This window comes from Centropristis striata, chromosome 22, assembly GCF_030273125.1.
Source record: "Centropristis striata isolate RG_2023a ecotype Rhode Island chromosome 22, C.striata_1.0, whole genome shotgun sequence".
NCBI lineage: Eukaryota > Metazoa > Chordata > Actinopteri > Perciformes > Serranidae > Centropristis > Centropristis striata.
This window is the reverse complement of record NC_081538.1, coordinates 9,159,809-9,182,394: the sequence shown is the minus strand read 5'-3', so window position 1 is coordinate 9,182,394 and position 22,586 is coordinate 9,159,809. Positions and strand designations below refer to the sequence as shown.

The window sequence follows — 22,586 nt, the reverse complement described above, 5'->3', positions numbered from 1 at the left end:
AAACTTTAGCGAGAGCCATTGTGAGGTACACAGCGGCTGCTGGCTCCCATAACTTTTCCCTTTGTATGTTTTTTATATCGCTCTCTTCTCACTCTCTTATCTCCAGCTCAGAGTGTTGAATGGCTCAGTTAAAGGTCTGTGAGGTTTTATCTGATTCTGACAAAAAGAGACACCTTGTATTTGTTCCCTCTTTCAGCTGTCTCTGGGGGGTTTAAGGCTCTGGCTGTGTGTGTGTGTGTGTGTGTGTGTGTGTGTGTGTTTGTTCACATCTCCTATACAATGAAAGCTTAATGCCATGAGGACATTGTAATCAAAATAATACAGACTAATTAAATAAGAATATTACATGCTGGACAATGAAAACACCCAAGGCTTGTTCCAAGAGCTTTTTTCTTTTTTCTTTCTATGGATTAAGTTAAATGAATTATCGGCTGTGTGCACGAGGTTTTTGAGAGCCTTAAGTGAAATGAACAGCACTGATCAATCATTTCAGTCACTCTAATTACTGGCCATATTAGCTAATCTATGAAATGATGTGATTATTTTAGTTAGGAGCCTCAGTCTGGTGATTTGAGGAGACTGTCTCACATCACACGTCTCACATTCGGTAAGTGTGGTAATGGTGCCCTCTAGTGGTTCAGTGGTAGAATTAACAAAGGCTTTTTTTTTAATGCAGAAGGCAGGTGTTATTCTACCAAGTGGATCTCACCTAGCTGTGTTTTTCTGGGAACTATCTTCGGTCCTTGGAAAGTTTAAGGATCCCAATCTAAAAGAAATGTAATTTACTAGACATATAGGACAGCTCACTGTTGGTACGTGATGCATTAAAGTGGTAAAGAACACTTGAATGTGTTTTTTTAAAACTGTAAACTAAATTTTATAACTGTACTGTCCTGAAACTCATTAATTCTGGTGTTAATATTGACTATACTGATTAAAAATATGCATTTTATGGTTTTAAAAATGGCTCAAAATGCCCTGATCTGTTTCAAATTGGCCTCAACTCGCAATGCCAATACTAACATACAGTCAACTGGTTGGGTTGGTTGGTTGACTTATCTGTTCACCAAACATGGAAATACATATCTCTCATAATATTAGAAAAGAAGCCTTATTCATTACAACATGCCCTAGCCCTGATTTTTCATTATTCATTCTGCTGTTTTAATGTTATTTTTTTATGTTATTAATTGTGCAGCAGCTAATTAAATGTGTCAAAGAGACAATTCAACCCAAAATTAAATATATACAGTGGGTACAGAAAGTATTCAGACCCCCTTACATTTTTCACTCTTTTTTTCATTGCAGCCATTTGATAAAATCATTTAAGTTCTTTTTTTTTTCTCATTAATATACACTCAGCGCCCCATCTTGACAGAAAAAAAAACAGAAATGTAGATATTTTTGCAAATTTATTAAAAAAGAAAAACTGAAATATCACAGGGTCATAAGAATTCAGACCCTTTGCTCAGTATTGAGTAGAAGCACCCTTTTGAGCTAGTACAGCCATGAGTCTTTCTTGGGAATGATGCAACAAGTTTTTCACACCTGGATTTGGGGATTCTCTGCCATTCTTCCTTGCAGATCCTCTCCAGTTCTGTCAGGTTGGATGGTGAACGCTGGTGGACAGGCATTTTCAAGTCTCTCCAGAGATGCTCAATTGGGTTTAGGTCAGGGCTCTGGCTGGGCCATTCAAGAATGGTCACAAGGTTGTTCGGAAGCCACTTATTTTAGCTGTGTGCTTAGGGTCATTGTCTTCTTGGAAGGTGAACCTTCGGCCCAGTCTGAGGTCCTGAGCACTCTGGAAAAGGTTTTCTTCCAGGATATCACTGTACTTGGCCGCATTAATTTCCTTCAATTGCAACCATTATCCTGTCCCTGCAGCTGAAAGACACCCAATTCAATATCACGATAACAACAAAAATATCTGATAAGAGTTTAATTTAAGAGCTGATATCTAGACAGTTTCCATGGTTTTCTGATAATAACCAAAACCATTATTAAGAAAACCATGGACAATGTCTTTATTATTATATTTGTCCAAACAAATGTACCTTTAGTTCTACCAGGCATTAAAATGAAGAAACTGACGAAAACAAGGGTGGTCTAATAATTTTTTCCATGACTGTAGCCTTTATGAATATCGTCTCACTGTTAAAATAATTGCCTAAGTCATTTTCAAAATTGTTTTTTTTTTTTTGCCTAAATCATCTCCTCATGACGCCGGCCCCCTATGGTAAAATCGCCTACATCCTCAGTTGATCAGATCATGTGATTTTACCTCTTAAAGACATGGCCTATGCCTATTCCATTTCTTATGCCTAAGTCAAAATAAAATGTGACTTAGGTAATTTTTTGAACATGCCTTTGTGACTTAAGCAAGATATGGTAGCATTTTATTTTGAAGGTGTCTACATAAGAGTGACATGAGCGTGTCATAAACATGACATGGGATGTGTCATTAACATTAATGTCACTTTGAAGTAACATTAATGCTCATGATACATGTCATGTTTTTGACAGGCTTGTGTGACTCTTATGTAGACACCTTCAAAATAAAGTGTTACCATGTCTTGCTTAAGTCACAAAGGCATGTTCAAAAAAAGTAATTTATTTCTCTTAAGTTACGTAATTTACACACAGTGTTATTGCTAGGCTAATAGCCATCCTTTGTTACATCCTTATTTGAGTGAAATGATCAATAAATGTCATATGTTACACTTTTGGTGAAGTTTTTTGTGTTTCCTGCAAAACTTGAAAAAATGAGTTTTATTTTTAACAGGGTGACGATATGTTAAGACCTGGTGCTGGCTGATATGAACTGATTGACAGGTGTGTTGCTCTGGGCTCTCCTCACCTAAATGAATGTGAAGGCATCACTAATCGATCGCCGCTGTCACCGTTCCGCTGCTGGCCCTGCGCTCAGTCTGCATTTTATCTCTCTGCTCGCCTGTTACAGCCACAGAGGGTTACAGTTGCTTTCGGCTCGGCTTCTGCAGAAATGGCAACAACAGTGAAACTGAACACCGGTGCACAAATGCCCATTGTGGGACTGGGAACATGGAAGGTAGGTTATCTACTTTGCTGTCTTACCGAGCGAAACTTACTTACTGCTCTTTATGCCTACTGGCTCCTAGCGATAGGTAATAGTTAACTAGTTTAGTTAGCTAGCTGAGCATGAGTGGAGAGACTGTAACGTAGCTACATGCATGAGAGGAAAAACTCACTTTCCGCGGTTTTCCTGTCCACATTTCAATATAAATTCGCCAATAACTGCTGGTTGGTATTTTATATCAGTAAAACCGTGACTCATATAACCGACTAATGCGTCACCAGGAGCTGGTTTCATGTGGGTCATGTTACCGTGTGTAGACTGCGAGCTGAACTATTTAATAACAAGCAGGTTTTTATTTTAATTCAGGTTAACTCGCTCAAGTCTCGTTTACCTTAATTTAAGTGGTACTATAAATACAAACTATTATCCAACCAAATAAAGTACCTGCTTTGATTTTTGTCTGCTCTGATAAAGCTTAGTCAATTTCCTTTCACTTTTAAAATTAAATACAAGGCTACAAGGCTAGTAAACACAACCTTTACCTGGTCCACCAAGAGAACGTTAACATCCTGTAAATGGGTTTCTACCCAGCAGAAAGATATGCATGGTAGGTATTTTGTAATACTCCAAAATAAGAGTTGGAGTTAGTTCAAGGGTGTGGCACTGTGACTGGCATGTGACTGCTGCTAAATGGTAAAGATAAGTTACCCAAGGAAAGTATTAAAGAAAGTGAAACCTTATGGATGGTCACTATCTGGAACTAAACTTCCCTTTTAGACAAGGGAGCAAATTAAGCAATTTGAATGTGAATTATACTAAAACATAATAATGCAAAGCATGAACCATTAATATATTGTTTTCTGACATCATATCAATAAATATTTAGCTTATAGTACAGTATGTATACATGACAGTGTTTTTCTGTACTACATTAACAAGCCGTTGTCCCAGTCTCCTCCTGGTAAGGTCACGGAGGCGGTAAAAGCAGCCATCTCAGCCGGTTACAGACACATTGATGGAGCGTTCGTCTACCAGAACGAGGCTGAGGTGGGAGAAGGAGTTCGGGCTATGATCAAGGACAGCGTGGTCAAGAGAGAGGAGCTTTTCATTGTTAGCAAGGTGAGTCAGGGCTGCATATTGTACATATACAGTCATGGAAAAAATGATTAGACCACCCTTGTCTTCTTCAGTTTTTTGTTTATTTTCATGGACACGATTTTAATTTAAGAGCTGATATCTAGACATTTTCCATGGTTTTGTCGATAATGATTTTGGTTATCAAGAAAACCATGGAAAATATCTAGATATCAGCTCTTAAATTGAACTCTTATCAGCTGTTTTTGTTGTTATCATTATATTTGTCCAGACAAATGTTCCTTTAGTTGTACCAGCCAATAAAATTAACAAGAAATTGAAGGAAACAAGGGTATAATCATTTGTTCCATGACTGTACATATCCTTAATCTTAACTATTCTACAAATAAACATAAGAACTGGTGTGTTCTGTTTTTTACTGTACATAAACTGTGTCCTTAATGCTGGATTTCTGAACATGCATGCTGTCGTCTCATTTTGTAGCTGTGGTGCACTTTCCATGAGAAGTCCCTGGTGAGGAAAGGCTGTGAGAAGACTCTCAGTGATCTTAAACTGGACTACCTAGATCTCTATCTGGTGCACTGGCCCATGGGCTTCAAGGTAGACACACTATTGTCATGTCAGCAATAAGCATATCAGCATAAGTGTTTTCTGATTCAGGTGGAATCTGTGAATTTGTATCTATGAGCAGATTTGCACAGTCGGCATATTTTCAGGGTAATAGTACTGTTGTGTTGACCTAATGGCTATTAATTTGTCATGTTACAGGCCGGTGATGAGCTTTTTCCTTTGGACAGCGCAGGAGAGACAGTCCCTGATGGTACAAGCTTCCTGGAGACATGGGAGGTGAGTTCAATAAACAAACACTGGCTTTAGACCTTAAACGGGTAAATCTTTTTAAGCTGCAGTCAAAATGTTTTTGTTTTATGGTCATTTTCTTCAGGGAATGGAAGAGCTGGTGGATGCTGGTTTGGTGAAAGCAATCGGTGTCTCCAACTTCAACAAGGATCAGATTGAAGCCATTCTCAACAAGCCAGGCCTCAAATACAAACCTGCCAACAACCAGGTACACTGAGATAATACCTGATAACCACATACTTCAGATGCTGTTTAAACTTACAGTACAGGCCAAAAGTTTGGACACACCCATCTCATTCAATGCGTTTTTCTTTATTTTCATGACTATTTACATTGTAGATTCTCACTGAAGGCATCAAAACTATGAATAAACACATATGGAATTATGTACTTAACAAAAAAAGTGTGAAATAACTGAAAACATGTCTTGTATTTTAGATTCCTCAAAGTAGCCACCCTTTGCTTACTAGAATTAGACATGTTTTCAGTTATTTCACACTTTTTTGTTAAGTACATAATTCCACATGTGTTCATTAATAGTTTTGATGAATCTACAATGTAAATAGTCATTAAAATAAAGGAAAAACATTGAATGAGAAGGTCTGTCCAAACTTTTGGCCTGTACTGTATATGTGCAGCTGTTTTAGATAAAACATGTTTGCTGCTGACCAGCAAGAATAAAAAAAGATGCATGTCATGCTGCTGTGCTTAAAGGGCTAAGGGCCATAATGGCATCATCTGTCTTCTCATATCAGGTCTGAGGAATAACTGTCTGATAGTCGTAATGGGCAACAGCAGCTTCCCCTCAGGCTGGTCCAATTAGCTGAGGTGACCTTATATTTTTGCTGTTTTTCAGCATCATCCTTCTCCATCAATGTCCCGTTGTATATTCGATTACAGCACCATCCTCCTCCTGCCCTTTGTCACCGTGCACACAAAACACAAAGCAAGAGACTCTCACTTATTGAATAAAAGCACACTTATCCCTTTGAATGACGTCAAATAAGTGTTTTTTTTTCAGCCTTGCAGAAAAACTGGCTTCCCATAAAGCAGGACATGTTTTATTACAGAAAACTGAATAGAGAAGTTTAGCAAAATAGGACTAGATCTCAGCCGACATGACTCTTTAAGAGGCTGTATCAGGCTTCACTTTAAAGCAAAGGTGAGGTTAGTGGGCTAAATCATGGTGAGGGAAACTGGCATGATCATTCTTAAAGGGTCCCTTGACCTCTGACCTTCAGTGAAAATGTACCCATAAGCCTCCCCTCTACAGACATGCCCACTTTATGCTAGTCCCATGCAGTTTAGGGCAACAACCATGCATTTGTATTTTTAGATACTGGGGTCCATAAACAGTCTTGAAATTGCATAAATTGGGTATGATTGTAAGGATTAATCTTGTGTGATGATATCAGTCCCCATAGTGGCTATTTTATTATAGTGGGACCATTTTTTAAAAATGTAACCACACTGTAAAATGACCTGTAGAACAATCACAGCCTCATGGAACTTAAAGCCCTTAAACACTCTAGAGTCCCCACGAAACGATTTTATCCCGATACTTGAGTCACAATATGATATTATTGCGATTTTTATGGTGAATTTTGCGAGACAATATATTGCGATTTAACTGTTTAACTGCATTTGGGTCCAAAAAATTTAATTCAATCAATCATTTTTCTGTCACATAAGAGAAAATTCTCAGTCTATTAATCTCACTTCAGTCTTTTTATTTCTCCACAAGGACAGTCAACTTGTGGGAACCCAGAGAGCCTGTTTTCATTGAGATAGCATGACACCAGAGGTCACATGACTGCTTTGAAAATCACCATGAAACATTAAAAAAAAATAGTCTCACTTTGCAGCATTATTTCCACAACTTCCCGACACGATGTCATGACGCACATAGATTCCTTGCTTATAGATTCCTTAGATCTTCCAGTTTCATATGATACCAATATCTGCAGTATATTCCTAAAAGTGAGTGCTGTCGGAACACTAAATATCAATATTGGCGGCCATGAATCGATATAATATTGGCACACAAAATATCGCAATACTATGCTGTATCGATTTTTCCCCCATCTCTAATACACTCTAAATGTCCAACGTTGGAATAACCAGAACACAATGTTTATTACAGATGTATGACTATGGTCCAAAAAATATAGTGATGGGGTCTTTGAATAAGACACTAAACAAGACATTGAAGCTTTAGTTGAAACATCTGTTAAACTAGGGGTGTGCCATATCGTATCGTTCACGTTAATATCGGTATATTTTTTTTATGGTTAAAAAAAAAATGCATATCATGATATTGGCAACATTCCTACTTCTTGATGTAGTGGCGTAAGGTTGACACTTACACAACTGTATGTGTATATATATATATATATATATATATATATATATATATATATATATAATATAATATACTGAGCTGCCCTCCAAACACACTGCTGCATTATGCCGTTCATTAGCCACGAGCTAACATTAGCTAACAGTTAAAGTTGTTTTAATCACAAAAAGCTACTTACTCTCTGTCGCTAAACACATGCAGCTTTCAAAATAAGAGCACAGTGTGTTAACAGAATCCACCACAGAACTTTCAAGAAGATTGTCAAAATAAGATGCCTTAAATAAAACATATTTATTATCCTTTATAAAATGTCATTAAAATATGCCCCCGAAGCCCTGAAATGGTTATTTTTTATTATTTGCTCATACTCAAGAGTTAAGAGTAATTTTTTTTGTATTTGGCAACTGTTGAGATTTGCACTTCACACTACATTTTAGATTTTTATTTATTTATACGGACTAAAAAAAAATCATATTTTCTATATCTTTTTGAGTATTTCGTAATATCGTCAAGAATATCGTTATCGCAAAAAATAACCTGAAATATCGTGATTTTCTTTTAGGGCCATATCGCCCACCCCTATGTTAAACCATGTATTAATGGAACTCAGGCTGGAGGTTTACATGTTGCTTTTTGCATCACTCCATTGTTTGTGTGTGTTGTTTGTCCCTCCAGGTGGAGTGCCACCCCTACCTGACCCAGGAGAAGCTCATCAGCTACTGCCACTCTCAGGGCATCTCAGTGACGGCCTACAGCCCGCTGGGCTCCCCCGACAGACCCTGGTCAGTTCTATCAAGATAACATAAGTAGGCCTGTCACAATAATTACTATATCGACTTATTGTTCAATATATAAAAATGGACACCATAGTTTTTTTCTGGACTCGATATATTGTTGTTTACAAGTTAGACTTTTTGCGCTTTTTTGTGTTTAGTAGTAAAGCTGCAAATGTTTGACAGGTAGTACGGAATGCCAAAAAAAAAACTATATTTCCCAAGCAGCCCTTCCAGCTGTTCATATGTTATTTTTATAATAAAATAAAATAATATAATACATAATGTTTATCAATGTTTTGTTGACAGCCTGAAAGTCTATTTTATTTGTTTTGGTTGTAGTTTATTTATTTATGTTTTATTTATCTAGGATATTTTAGCATTTCTTTTCCACATTTAAATTCCAATATTTAATATTCTCCAGATTTAAAAATTCATTGCTGTGGAAAAGGAGGAACTTAGTATGCTCTAATATCGTTATAAAACTAAAACATCGATACAACGATATTATTGTTTATCGTGGTAGTTTCTGGGAAAATATATCGTCCTAAAAAATGTGTTATGGTGACAGGCCTAAACATCAGATATGATTCCTATTATTTACCCATCTGTATCACCACATTGCCACTAAGTGGGTCATATTTGCTGTAATGCTGATTCAGCATTCTGTCTCTCATATCCCTTTGGTTGGTTTCAGCTTGTGACTGTTGTTCCTCTTTGTCCATGTGGTTTGTCTGTGTTACAACATGTACTTACCTTTTTTCAGAGTTTTTTTTAAAAACATTTTTCTATACTTGCTAGTCTATACGTGTCTTAATTTATTAGTCTGAATTTGTTTAGAAGACACACACATCAAGGTTTGACCTTTTTAATTCTGGACTGCTCACCTCTGCAGCATGTTTAGATTCTGGTTAATTACATTCAGAATTGGCCCTTTTTCCGAGCTATTTCCATTATTTTGTGTGTCAGCAGAATGTTGCGGTGTGTGCAGCAGCTTTGTAAATGACTGGATGGTTGTATTTTTATTACAGGGCTAAACCTGAAGACCCCTCACTGCTAGAAGATCCAAACATTAAAGCCATTGCTGAGAAGCACAAGAAGACACCTGCTCAGGTATAGCACCGCCTCTGACACTGATGAACTAATGAAACTGAGCTAAACAAAGCTTGAAATAGTTCTCGTGCACACACAAAAATAATGCTTGTTCCTCTTTAGAGAACATGCCCATAACATGTAGTCATTATCACGTTCACATGGCAGGTCCTGATCCGCTTCCACGTCCAGAGGAACGTGATCGTGATCCCCAAGTCCATCTCACCTCAGCGCATTCAGGAGAACTTCCAGGTATTTAACTGAGAAATAGTTCAGATATTTTCTGGGATTAGCCTCCAATGTGACTCACTTACTTAACCCTTTGGCTCCTGCATGTTGTTTAAATCTTTGCAGGTGTTTGACTTTGAACTAAGTGAGGAGGAACTTCAGACTATAGTCGGATTCAACAGGAACTGGAGAGTCTGTCCCATGCAATGGTGAGATCACATATTGTTGTGTTTTTTATTAGAGTCATGTCGAGCAACCTTTTTTTTTAAATTTCTCTTTTATTTTTCTATAGGAGCACGAAGCACAAGGACTTTCCATTCAGTGCTGAATTCTAAAGAGAAAGCTGCTGATTCCTCAGGCTCACAGTGGTGGCTGGTTGCTTCTCTCTTCTCAGCTGCTCGCGTCGCTCGTCTTCAGAGCAGTCTGCACTTGTGTGGCCTTGCCCCAGAGTTTATTTTCACGTTACATCTCTCAAGAGAAACTCTGACTTCTTTTGTTACCGGTTTTGTAACCACTAGAATGCACAATCCTAAGACTTCTTGTGCTTTGTTACTAATAAGTGCTGTTATTAGATTGAGTTCTGCATTTGTATCATTGAGTCTTTTCCTTACATGATTATTTTCTGTTACATCAGCCTGCAAATTTCTTAGCTTTTTCTTTTGTTTTTCTCGCTTTCTTGCCAAGTCTTGGTGTAAGAGTCAGTGTAACATTTTAAGTTATTGAACAACCATACGTGTGTTATCGTATTTTAAACAGTTTAACCACTCTGTGAACATCACTAGCAGTTTACAAAATCATTGACCCCATTAAATAGTTTGATTTGTTGTTTTTGTAGTGGCACACTAGTGAGGAAAAGCAACCTTTCCACGGCTAAACTGAAAGATAACATTGATAAGTAAGACAAAATATATTTTTCATAGCACAAGTTTAATCATGTTCAAAGCACTCCCCATGTAGCTGAACCTGTTCTCCTTCATATCAGTTTGACTACAAAGTTAAAAGCACTGTTGTGTTTGTGAAATGCAGAACATCATACTTGAAGGAGAATGATAAAGTCATATTCTTATGAGTCATACATGGATTTATTATCATGTGTATTAACCCTGTTACGAAATAGTCACTTTCACTTCCTGTGTGAGCTGTTTTGTAATCCATCAAAATAAAGTCCTGTGGGAGAAATCAAACAAATTGATGCAAGTTTACTACACAGCAGTGAAGAGATCAGTCAGGCAGAGTGAGTTCCTCTGAGTGACCACTAGGGGTCAGAATAACAAATGTGAGACTGAGGAAATGATGGCACACGTATACAGTGGTGGAAAAAAATCTAAAGTATCAAAATTAAGTCTGTATGCAGGAGGACAGTTAACTAAATATGTCAGATAAATGTAGAACAGTAAGAATTAAGTAAGAGTAAGAGTTCTTCCTTCACCGTGGATGCATGTGAAAAAAACAGTGTTCTTCAATAATTCATGGCAACACAGGGTTAATAATTAGTTAGTTAGTTAGTTAGTTAGTTAGTTAGGTTCTTTATTGTCCCCAAAGGGATAATTGTTCTCACACAGTCAGGTTTTTCTCAGGACAGCATACATTTAAAAGAAAAGGGCACAGCACCGTGTGGCAACACTTAGTAGCACACAGATACCAAGTACTCCCTCTTCCCACATATACAACTTATAACAGATAACTCCTCTTCCCACATATATCACAGAGAAACATATAAGAACATAAACAGCAGCAAACATGACACCCATTCATAACCCCTCCCATGACAGATGACAAACCTCACCACAAACCTCTCACCACAAAAAAACATCTAGACCAGCACAAACATGACATGGACAATATACAGTGATGCCAGTGGAATCTACATATTCTTATTCAGTGCTATGATGGCTGTGGGGACAAAACTTTTTTTGAAGTGGGCCTTTTTGCAGTCCAGTACCCTATATCTGCGGCCAGATGGGAGAAGAGTGAAAAATTGGTTTAGGGGGTGTTCCGGGCTGCTGACTATGACACGTGCCAGGCGTGTAATAGCTTGGTCATTTCACTGCAAAAAAGCCAACTCGTATTTTTTGGTCTAAAACAGTGATTTAATTTGGTAAAACTTGGAAATATAAATTACTGACATTTAGGGCAGTAATGTAAGTTAGCACAACAAAGGAAGCCAGTTGTATGCTCAAAAACAAGTTTGTGAGTTGTTGTTATTTTTATCTTTAAGTTGGGGTTCAAAACAAGGGACAATAGTTCTGCTAACTCTTATTTCTTTGTTGTGAAATTTGGTCATTAGCGAAAGCTAGCGCTAACTGATGCTAGCGGCGCTGCTTGTTACAGTTACAAGAGTAGCCATTAGCGTATCAATGCTAACTCAAAATTGTGGTCACAACATTAGCTGACATTTCATAGCGGCGTTACAATCGTGCCAGAGAAATTCAGAGTTGAGCAAACTCAAAAACAAAACTTAAAATATTTAGTTTAACTGTCCAACTTAAAATTTTATCGAAGTTTGTTGCCTTGAAATTTTGAGTTCACCCAACTTTTCTTTTTTTGCAGTGTTGTTTCTGACAGGCTGGGGGTGGGGAGGTTGATTAGTTTGGATGCTGTGTGTGGGATTTTGAGGAGTCTGTTTTTGCTGGTGACAGCTAGCAGGGTGAAGAACCAGGGGGAGCAGTACGTCAGGATGGGTTGGATGATGCTTTTGTAGAGGAGTAAGAGGAGGTGGGTAATTGATATACAAACAGTCATTTTGCATGTGAAGTTTTCCGTTAAGAGAAGCAACACAAGTGCAGGTGTCAGCCAGGAAAAAGACTAACCCCCCGTCACCTACATTTGTTTTGGCTCTTTTATTTTACTGTCTGGTTGGTGCAATAAGCAAGTTGTGCCCTATTACTGCCTATTTATACTGCCTATATAGTTGTCCCTGGCTTGTCCCTGGAATTATTTTACTGCGTACTCATTGTACAATAACTTCAATGCTTCAGTCACTACAAGGTATTTATAGTGATCACGTTCAACCTCTGGTTTCACAGTAAAAAAAAAAAAGGCAGTTGGGCATATTTAGAAGCAAAACCAAATTTGGAGGACAGGAAGGGTATATAAATAAGGCCATATGAAAAGTAACTACAACTGTCAGCTGTCAAATGAAGAGCAGCAAATGTAAAGTAAAGTATAATCTTTGTCTCTTATATTTGTAAAATTGCACAAAAATGGAAATAATCAAGTAAAATCCAAGTATCTTGAACTTGTTCTTAAGTACAGGACTTTAGTAAAGGTGCTTATACTACATTTGTCCACATTCATAGGTAGCCACATTAAACATACTGTCCAATGCAATGTTCCTTTTTTTTACTATAGGGAAATAAGATTATTATATATATATATATGATTATTATAGCCTTAATTATTCCATTAATCACTGTTTAGCAGTGAGGTTATAACAGGAAACAGAAGTTAACACTTTGGTTTAATGTGCCAAAGGTGTCCTCAACTCACCCTGTGAATAATATAATATATAATATTGATTTAGGTGTTTTTTTTATGTATCAGAAGAAAGGTCTGGGAGAGCGGAGGGACTGGGTTCACCTGGAAAAACATTTGATAATAATGTTGATATTGTATCAATTCAGATAGTTACCAGATACTGTGTTGTACAGTTTTAGCTTTTACAAATAGGATATGATTCACGTTACAGGCAGAGCACGTATTTATATAGCAAATGTCATAGAGAAAGTCAATTCAAAGTGCTTCACATGCACATTAAAGGAATACTTCACCAGTTAAAGGGCAATGTGTATATCATTACTCATGCTGTTAAGTTCTTGAGTAAACTTTGTTGTCTTCACATAATTTCACAGCGAACAAAGACTGAAAACGAAGGAAAACCCTTTGATAAACTGAAGTTAATGGCAAAACTACGAAAACCATCCATTTACAAACTCCCACACAACCTCTGCAGTCTAACCCAAGTCTAATTTATCCAGCCGTATAAAACGCATCCTGCTACTTGTCCATGTGAGTCCAGATTAGTAGCATGCTTGTGCAAGTGTGAGATGTTAATGCTGTGTTTTGAATTGTAAGATTTAAGCAAATATACATGTTGTTTTAGGAAGTAGAGAACATGCAGCTAGTTCAATGAGATTATGGATTAATGGATTATACTGCATGAGTTGTGTGAGAGTCTCCAAAAGGAGGTTTTGATAGTTTTGCTGTTGGTAAATGCAACCTCCATTCACTTAAATTTAAAAGGATTAAGTCAGTTTTCACATTAGTCCAGTAGGCATTTGATAAAAGTTTGTAGATTTCTGAAAAAAAAGAAAGCTCAATAGTTGATAGAGGTGCAGCATGTTTTCTGATGAGCTAGTACTCTGTGTTTAAGGGGTAGTCTTTGTGTGTTTTGGACCTGTAGAGAAAGGAAGAAGAACATGCATTACATGAGTGTCCAGTAACCTGGTCTATAGCGAGAATTCAGAAAGATCTGCTTATGCCTGTTATCGTCATATCGCTCCGCTTGTCTCTCAGTCTACTCACCAAAGGAAATGGAATAATCTCTTCGGGGGAAGGCTCATCATGGCCTTCAAGTCGTCTTCACTCAAGTTGAAGTCAAACACCTGAAAGAGAAGAAATAAATAAGCAAAAATGACCTGTATTGTTGTGGAAGTTCAAAGCAGATAATCAGATTTTTGCCAAATGCAAAAAATTCTAATAAAAAAATAGATTCAAGCTTTTGCAGGAAATGGGTGTTATTCTTTGAAGTTATTTTTCCTAAATGTACATCTGATAATGACCTTGTGCCAATATACCAGATTACTAGAACAGACAAAAGCGAAAAACAATCAGTTGTTGATGTATACCTGGAAGTTTTCCTTGATCCGATGGGGCGTGACCGACTTGGTAATGACAGCCACGTTCCTCTGGATGTGAAACCTGATGAGAAAACAGCATTATGTAAACATTATTCAGGCATCTCCCTAATCTTTGGATGACCTTTGGGGGATCAACACACAAAACTTTCCTGTTTCATATCCCATGGTGGAGTTCTTCCAGTTGTAACACACCGTTCAATCCACCATGTGACAGATTCCTCCTTGTTGTCTTCTGTTATTTAACTTTTGTTTTTTTTTAAAGATTTTTTTTGGGCATTTTATAGCTTTATTGACAGTAGAGATGTTAGAGTGAAAGGGGGAGACAGAGGGGAAGACACGCAGGAAATGGCTCCGAGCCGGACTCGAACCTGGGCCGCCCGCTCACGAGGACTGGGCCTCCGTGGTATGCACTCTACCAGGTGTGCCACCGGGAACGCCCCTTATTTAACTTTTGTAACAAAACTTTACATAACTTAAGATTTTAGGAGATTTTTCTATGATATCTGTGTTGACCCCCAGACTGACACACAACCATCGCCATCATGGATGAAGTACCATGGGTCCCCCTGTACTTAACAAACAAAATGTCCCTCAAAGAGACACATACTATAGGAAAAAACTCAAAATCAACACAAAAAGGGTGTTTCCAATACAGCCCAATACCCGGAATGAGGTGGGTCTCATTCGCCGAAACATTTATTATTTGAATATGAACCGACAGGACTTTACAGGACTTTTTTTGTCCCTGTTGAAGAGGGCAGGGCCGTTTTTCTCCCCTGAAAAAAGCCTGGTTGCTGATTGGATACAACACTAAGCAGGATGTGACGTAGTACTCGACACCACAACAACACGCGCCATTTGTAAAAGCCGGGGAAGCAGTGTTGCCAACTTAGAGACTTTGTTGCTATATTTAGCGACTTTTCAGACCCCTTAGTGACTATTTCTCAAAAAAAGCGACTGGCGACACATCCAGCGACTTTTTCTGGTGTTATTGGTGACTTTTGGAGACAGTGCATAATTAGCCATGCTGCTTTCTTTATGATCAGCTGCTGATGTTGTGCACAGTTACCGACGTCGGCACAGTTGGTTCTCCCGTGTTTAATCAGTCGCGACGATCGAAACCATACGTCACCTCTGGAGTCTCATAAATCCCTCTGTCCTTTTTTTTTAATGAAGACACAGAGTGAGCAGACATTTGAGAGGGTGTGGCCTGAGACTTTCCCGGTGGCCACTCTTCCCCCTAAAGGAAACACGGCTAAAGAAACATATAAGTCTACGAAGACCAAGCAACTCCAAAGAGACACAGAATAACTACAAAAAGACTAAGTGATGACAAAGAGAAATAAAACAACTACAAATAGATGCCAAACACCTCCCAAAGGACTAAAATAATAACAAAAATGAGAAAATTAGCACAAATAGACACAAAACCACAACAAAAAAGGGGTAAACAACTGTATAAAAGTCTACATATTGTGCTTCCTAATTTATGACAATGAAATTCGATATTTAAGTTTGTCACGAGCGTCCACTTACCAAATTCAGCTTTGCATTCCAAAGTTCACAGTATTATTTTTTCCAATAAAAGAAAGAAAGAGATAGACTTTGGGTTGATGTTTCCTTCCTTCTTACCTGTGCTGGAGTCTTGTTGTACTTCTCAGCAATATCCTTGATCGTTGGTTCCTCCAGCAGAGAGGGATCATTGGGTGAAACCCTTTTGCAAATAGTGACAGAAAAGAATTGATATTCTTGACTGGTAAAGCTACTTACACTTTCTGTGAGAGCTGTGTGTGGCAGTGCTTCTCACCAGGGTCTGTCAGGGGAGCCAAGGGGGGAGTAAGCTGTCACTGGGATGCCCTTTGAGTTGCAAAAGTTGATCAACTTCTCTTGGGGCAGATATGGGTGGCACTCAATCTGGAGGAACACAACTCAAATGCTTCAGTTTTTATTTTCTTCTACCGATATTATGTTGCGGAATGGCAGTCTTGTGTTGTATACCTGGTTGGTGGCAGGCTTGTACTTGAGGCCGGGCTTGTTGAGTATATCTTCAACCTGGTCTTTGTTGAAGTTGGAGATGCCAATAGCCTTCACCAACCCGGCATCCACCAGCTTTTCCATGGCCTTTGAGACATATTGCACACTGGTGTTAGGAATCTGTCTTGTTTTGCCATCATGTCAATATTTAGTTAGTTGAACCATTAGTGCATAGAGTCTTTGCTTGAATTACCTCCCAGGTCTCCAAAAACGTGCTGCCATCAGTAATGAGCTGCTGATTCTCATCAGTTGGATAAAGGTTATCCCCTGGCTGCAGTGCCAAAAAAAAAAAGTTGAAGTCCAAACAAGAAGTTGGAAGACATTTCTTTTATTGTTTATTCCTGATAAGACCCTAATAGCTCAGCAAGGAACCGTATCAAGCTTGGGAAACATGTTAAAAGACCATAGAGTGGCTTCATAAGGTTATCCGACCCCTTCACTTTTTGCTCGTTATTGTGTTGTAGATGTATTTCTAAATGGATAAAATTGTAATTTTTGGTTGGTTTTGTATTGTTACACTTAATAGCCTCTAATGACAAAGTGAAAACATGTTTTTCCACCCTTTTTGCAAATGTATTTTGAATCAAAAACCAAAATCTTTCATTTGCACAAGTATTCAAACCCTTTATTCAGTACTCTGTAGAGGCCCATTTTGCAACAATGACCACTTAAAGCTTTTTACATCTGGATTTGGAATGTTTATCCCATTCTACCTGGCAGATCCTGAAGCTTTGTCAGATTGGATGGGAAGCATCTGTGAACTGGTCTCTTAAGTCTCTCCACAGATGCTTTATGAGGTCTTTGAAGTCTGGACTTTGTCCGGTTGCTCAGGGACAATCAGAGGCTTGTCCTGAAGCCACTCCAGCAGAGTCTTGGCTGTATGCTTCAGGTTATTGCCATGAACTTCTGCCCCAGTCCGAAGTCACATGTAGGGATGGGTACCGAATTCGGTACTTTTATAGGTACCGACCGAATTCCGTCGGTACTACCGAGTACCGATTCAAGTAAAATCAAACGGTACCATGTTTCGGTACCTAAACGGCGTTACCTTTAAACTGATCATAGATTTCAACCTGTTTTCAATTGACGTCTTGATTAACAAGCGTGCTGACGATCGCACTATTTTTTTATTTACCTCCTCGTCTGGTCCTGTCTGCTCACCGCGGCCACTAGCCACTAGCTGCTGCCCTCTTCCAACCCGGCGCAGAGACGAACAGCCGGCTCTCGGCCTGCTCGCCGCCAGCTGCTATCTTTCCAATGTCTCTACCCGGGCTTGGCCTTAGTCTGCCTCCAGATTGGACCTTCCTTACTCCGTTTGCTTTCTCCATTCTTCTGTAGATCAGTCATTAACAGCTAGCAGCTAGCTGCTGCATCTCTGGTCCTCCGCTAAAACTCCGATCTTCAACTCAGGAATATTACCTGCCACTTTATTCCAAACTGCCTCGCTGAAATTAAATCCCTCAGACTCCTGCGTCATCCTCGATATGTTCACAGAGCAGCCCGACTCAACTTTGTTTATTCCAACCATGCTATGTCCACAATACTGTCTGACCGGTGCTGCGCCGCACAGCTACGACGTCATCACAACAAATCACACGTGCACTTGCAACCTTTTTTTTTTTTTTTTTCTCCGTGCACTTGCCACCTGAGAGCGCTCCTCTGCATTCTTTGATAACACTCCAACCTTCATGTTACAAAATGCACGTTCACTCAACAATAAAGCACTGCTCATCCTGGATTTTATATTGTTTTGATATATTTTTTAAAGTTTATATTTTCAAACGCAAAAGTACCGAAAATTGGTACCGTTGAGTACCGATACCGATTCCCAGGTACCGGGTATCGGTACCGTATCGGTTCAAATGTGAACGGTACCCATCCCTAGTCACATGTGCTTTGGAGCAGGTTTTCTTCAAGGACATCTCTGTATTTGGCTGCATACATCCTTTATCAGTTCTGACCAGTCTTCTGTTCCATTCTGCCAAGAAGTACTCCATAGCTTGGTGTTGCACCACCATGCTTCAGCGTGTGGATGGCATTAGTAATGTGATAAGCTATGGTGCTAGGTTCTGCCGAAAGAGTTCAATTTTCTCGTTGTCTCATCAGACCAGAGAATCTTTTTCCTCATACCCTCATGGTCTATCTTGGCAAACTCCAAGCAGGTTTTCACAAGCCTTTTTATGAATTGAAGCATGATTAATTGAGTGCTTCTGAGATTGTCATTCTTCTGGCAGGTTCTCCGTTCTCTGGATAGGACCTCTGAAGTAGAGTGACCTGTTCTTGCTCGGTTGCTCAGTTTTGCAGGATGGGCCAATTCTAGAAAGGATCTATGTCTTCTTAAGTTCTAAAAAGTTCTAGACACATGTCAAGGATAACTCAAGCAGACAAGATGGAACAAACTACAATTTGGAGTGTGACAGCAAAGGGACTTTTGAGGGAGTCGAATGCAATTCTGGACATACAGAGAGTTCATTGTTGAATCTCATTCCCAAGTTGTCAAATTCTGATGTTTCAGTCTTAGACACAACACGGGGCAGCTGTGGCTCAGTTGGTAGATCGTTCGTCCAGTAACCGGAAGGTTGGTGGTTCAATCCTCAACCATGGCAGCTACATGTCGAAAAATCCTTGACCAAGATACTGAACCCCAAATTGCTCCCGATCATCGGTGTGTGAATGAATTCCCAATGGTGGCAGGTAGCCTCGGCCCTGGTAGCCTCGGCCACCAGTATGAATGTGTGTGTGAATGGGTGAATGAGCGTAGTGTGTAGTGTAAAGCGCTTTGGATAAAAACGCTATATAAGTGCACCCCATATACAACAGTTGACTATCTTTCTTCAGAGTTGCAAATTGCACCTTTGATGCATTTGCAAAAATTGGCACTCGTGGCAATTGTATACACTTAAAATTACATCTACAACATATGTAACTGTGCAGAAAGTGGAGGGGTCCAGATGCTTTCTGAAGCAACTGTAACTTTAACTGATTCAGATGTCAAGTTTGCTTGGACAGGAGAAATATAAGCTCAATGTTGAGCTTGACCAGAATTCTTGATGCTGGTGGTTTTATTTCTTTATACCCAGGACAGAAAAGTGGTTTCCACACCTTGGCTCCCACTGGGAAATGCATGAGGTACAGGTCCAGGTAATCCAGTTTCAGGTCACTGAGTGACTTCTCAAAGGCTTTCCTCACGAGAGATGGAAGGTGGAAGGTGCACCACAACTATGAAAAACAATAAAAGGTATTGTACCGGTCAGTGAGATGTCAGTGTAGTATTTACATGGGTCACATTTATGTGGCTCACACTGGGGGTCACATTGTTTTCATGCCTTTGCACAAATTAGACTCATTGTTTTTTAACCTTGTCATCCACTTGACGAAGAAGCAAATTAACTTTAAGAGTAAAAGTGACGCATTTGCAGTATTTTAAAGCTTGGTGCCTTTATTGACTCTGGCTGTAATACCATACCTTACTGACAATAAAGAGATCCTCCCTCTTTACCACTCCTTGGTCAATCATGGCATGAATTCCAGCCCCAACTTCTTTTTCATTCTCGTACAGGAAAGCACCATCCATGTGCCTGTACCCAGCACTTATTGCCATCTTAACAGCCTCAGTGGCCTTTCCTGGGTCTGCCTATAGAGTGAAACAAAAACAAGGAAATTGCAGATACAGATGAGCATCAATATATTGAATACAATATGTGTCATGACTGCTGTGGCAGTGAAATAAATAAAATTATAATAAATGATTGAAAGAAATGAATTTCTCCAAAAATGATCATGGTCATTGAACAGGGATTGATAAAAACTATATGACCTATCGAAACGTGGATTAATACACCGATTCACAAGACTTGTGTCTACTGTTTAAAGTTTAAATGGAGTCTTTGGGTGAAATTATGCCGGAGAGGTAGACGCTTAAAAATCTCCAATTATTGTTCTTATTCGCTCATTTTTTCTCGGCCGTCCCATTCACTTCAATGCTAAATTTTGCATTTTAATAAAAAAAAAAAAAACACTTTTAATTTGTGTTCCATAGAGAAAAGTAATAGCACACAATCCCAATCAAACCGCACGTTTTGATGTATAATTTGTCCTGCAACTCTTCAAGTTGTAGGACTAGTAGCGGGACAAAATTGCGTCCGGAAGAGGAAGAAGAAAAAATCCACAGTATAACTGTAGTGGTTAGCTCAAGCTATTGCTGCATGGGGCCAGTGCTCGGTGCGATTGCCCCGTGGCCCTAATTATAAGAAATGGATTTAAAGGTCATGTTGATATTGCTGGTACCACCTGTCCTGCACTATGTGTCCTGCAGAGGTCGATATATAATCCTCCATTAATAATTAAACTGAATGAGTTAGATCAGTTTATTGTGTTGCACTTAAAATATTAGATGTTCCTGTACTTTTTTAACATAGTTTGTATTGAATTCATGACATGAAAAACATAGACAAATACAGATAACACAGACAACTAGAAAATTTCCTCTGGGGAAATTCTGAAAGGGCCACGGGGGCTACTGCCTGTGTGTGTACACTATGATGAGATTCTTCAGAGATTTCAAACAATTAATACTAGTAATGTTATAATACTATATTATATACAAGGAGCACACTTACAACAAGCATTCCTTTTCAAGTATTTATTTATACAGCAACCTATGCCATTTAGCCTCAAAATGTGTGTGTATGTGTGTGTGTGTGTGTGTGTGTGTGTGTGTGCGTGGGCGTGTGCGTGTGTGCTTACGCGCATGTGTGTGTGCGCGTGTATCCGTAACTAATCACAAAAAAGATCAAAGGCAATCAGAGCAGAGCAATCAACAGAATTGATCCAACTTCACTTTGAGCATCCTGAGTTCTTCCTGAACATCTAAGTAGGTTTTTTTTAAGAAAAGTGAAAAAAGAGCTTTGTTAGGGTGATCTAAAAAAACTGTAACATCTCCCTTTTTCAGAAATCTTCCTGCATTTTTAATATGGGAGCCAATGAGGCTGTTGATGCGTGTTGGTGGCGCATCTGTGCGTCCTACGCTCAAACTATAACTCTGACAGCTTTACCAGAGGATTGTGAGTGAGAAGACAAATATTCCTACGTTTCTATGTATAAATTATTTCTGTAGAGTGGATTTTGCGGCCTGGAGCGCAGTTTTCAAATTTATTTTTTGACAATTTTTTCTCTCCCTCTACACTCTGGCGATGATGTCACACATGCAATACACACCCATTATAATCTCAGAATTTCTCCAAAAATGATCATGGTCATTGATCAGGGATTGATAAAAAACTATATGACCTATCGAAACGTGGATTACTACACCGATACACAAGACTTGTGTCTACTGTTTAAAGTTTAAATGGAGTGAATTGTATTCCGTAGAGAAAAGTAATTATTTTATTTTATTTAAATCGTTCAGTTCAGCCTTACCCTCCATGTTCCGAAGGCCACAATAGGCATCTTTGCTCCATTGTTGAGTGTGACTGAAGGTATCATGTTGGATCAAGCAGGATTAATCACCAAGCAGCCCTTCTTGAAGCAGACTGGTTCTACGCTGCATTCAGAGAAGAGGCAGCCTCTTGTATGAGTCAGAGAAAGAGAGAGAGGAGGGGTTAAAGAGCATCTGACTTTGATTAATCTGGTTTTGTCATAGATCCAGACGATGGAAATACTCCATTGACAGACAGAGAATAAATCAGCACGAATGGTCTTATCAAATGCCAAATTTGTATGGTATTATATGAAATAGAGAAAAAGGGTTTCTATGAAATTGGAAAATAAATGCTGTCATTCATTTTAAGCAACAATCTGTAAAGTTGAAGACAATGTTTAATTGAAGGTTATTAGTAATTTGGGAATGTTTGTTTTTTACTTTTGGCACTACTTTTTTCTTCTGGGTTCTGTGTTTTATATCAAGTGAGTGTATTTTTTAAAAGATGAAATAACACATTTCCTCAGAATTGATTTCAATAAAACAAATTTTGTACACTCTGCGGTTTTGCTGCTGCAGCTACTTGACCTGATAAGGCCAGTAGCTAATTAAAGATAATGTTAGCTTATAGCAAACATTAGATAGCTGTTGTTGTTCAACTAACAAAATAGTCATGACACTGATATTTAGACACTTCTCTACATGTGCTACTGTGACATTAGATTTTCAGCAGTTAACGGATAAACATTTCAGTCTTTAATCATGAAAAGAAAAGAATGAAAGACATAAAAACATGTTGGGCCAATTTGTA

The 22,586-nt window shown here is 38.7% G+C and overlaps 2 protein-coding genes across 4 annotated transcripts; one reads left to right on the top strand and one right to left on the bottom strand.

The window, feature by feature from the left end:
• The first annotated feature begins 2,882 nt into the window (after positions 1-2,882).
• Positions 2,883-10,648, top strand: LOC131960983 (aldo-keto reductase family 1 member B1-like). 3 transcript variants are annotated; one of them, XM_059326254.1, is made up of 10 exons: positions 2,883-3,067; positions 4,007-4,174; positions 4,634-4,750; positions 4,919-4,996; positions 5,094-5,216; positions 8,043-8,149; positions 9,172-9,253; positions 9,401-9,484; positions 9,587-9,669; positions 9,753-10,648. In XM_059326254.1, the coding sequence occupies exons 1-10, from the start codon at positions 3,002-3,004 to the stop codon at positions 9,793-9,795; spliced, it is 951 nt and encodes a 316-aa protein (XP_059182237.1). In that variant the 5' UTR covers positions 2,883-3,001; the 3' UTR covers positions 9,796-10,648. The 3 variants fall into 3 exon arrangements, with proteins under 3 accessions (XP_059182237.1, XP_059182239.1, XP_059182238.1); XM_059326256.1 differs by lacking the exon at positions 2,883-3,067 and adding an exon at positions 3,178-3,279; XM_059326255.1 differs by lacking the exon at positions 2,883-3,067 and adding an exon at positions 3,290-3,662.
• A 3,165-nt stretch (positions 10,649-13,813) lies between these two features.
• LOC131960645 (aldo-keto reductase family 1 member B1-like) lies at positions 13,814-21,862 on the bottom strand. The gene is made up of 10 exons (XM_059325906.1): positions 21,775-21,862; positions 19,820-19,987; positions 19,456-19,572; positions 16,547-16,624; positions 16,318-16,440; positions 16,127-16,233; positions 15,951-16,033; positions 14,308-14,390; positions 13,985-14,064; positions 13,814-13,856 (listed from the first exon to the last, which is right to left on the bottom strand). Exons 1-10 carry the CDS (start codon positions 21,838-21,840, stop codon positions 13,814-13,816), a joined length of 948 nt encoding a protein of 315 aa, XP_059181889.1. The 5' UTR covers positions 21,841-21,862.
• Positions 21,863-22,586: the final 724 nt, after the last annotated feature.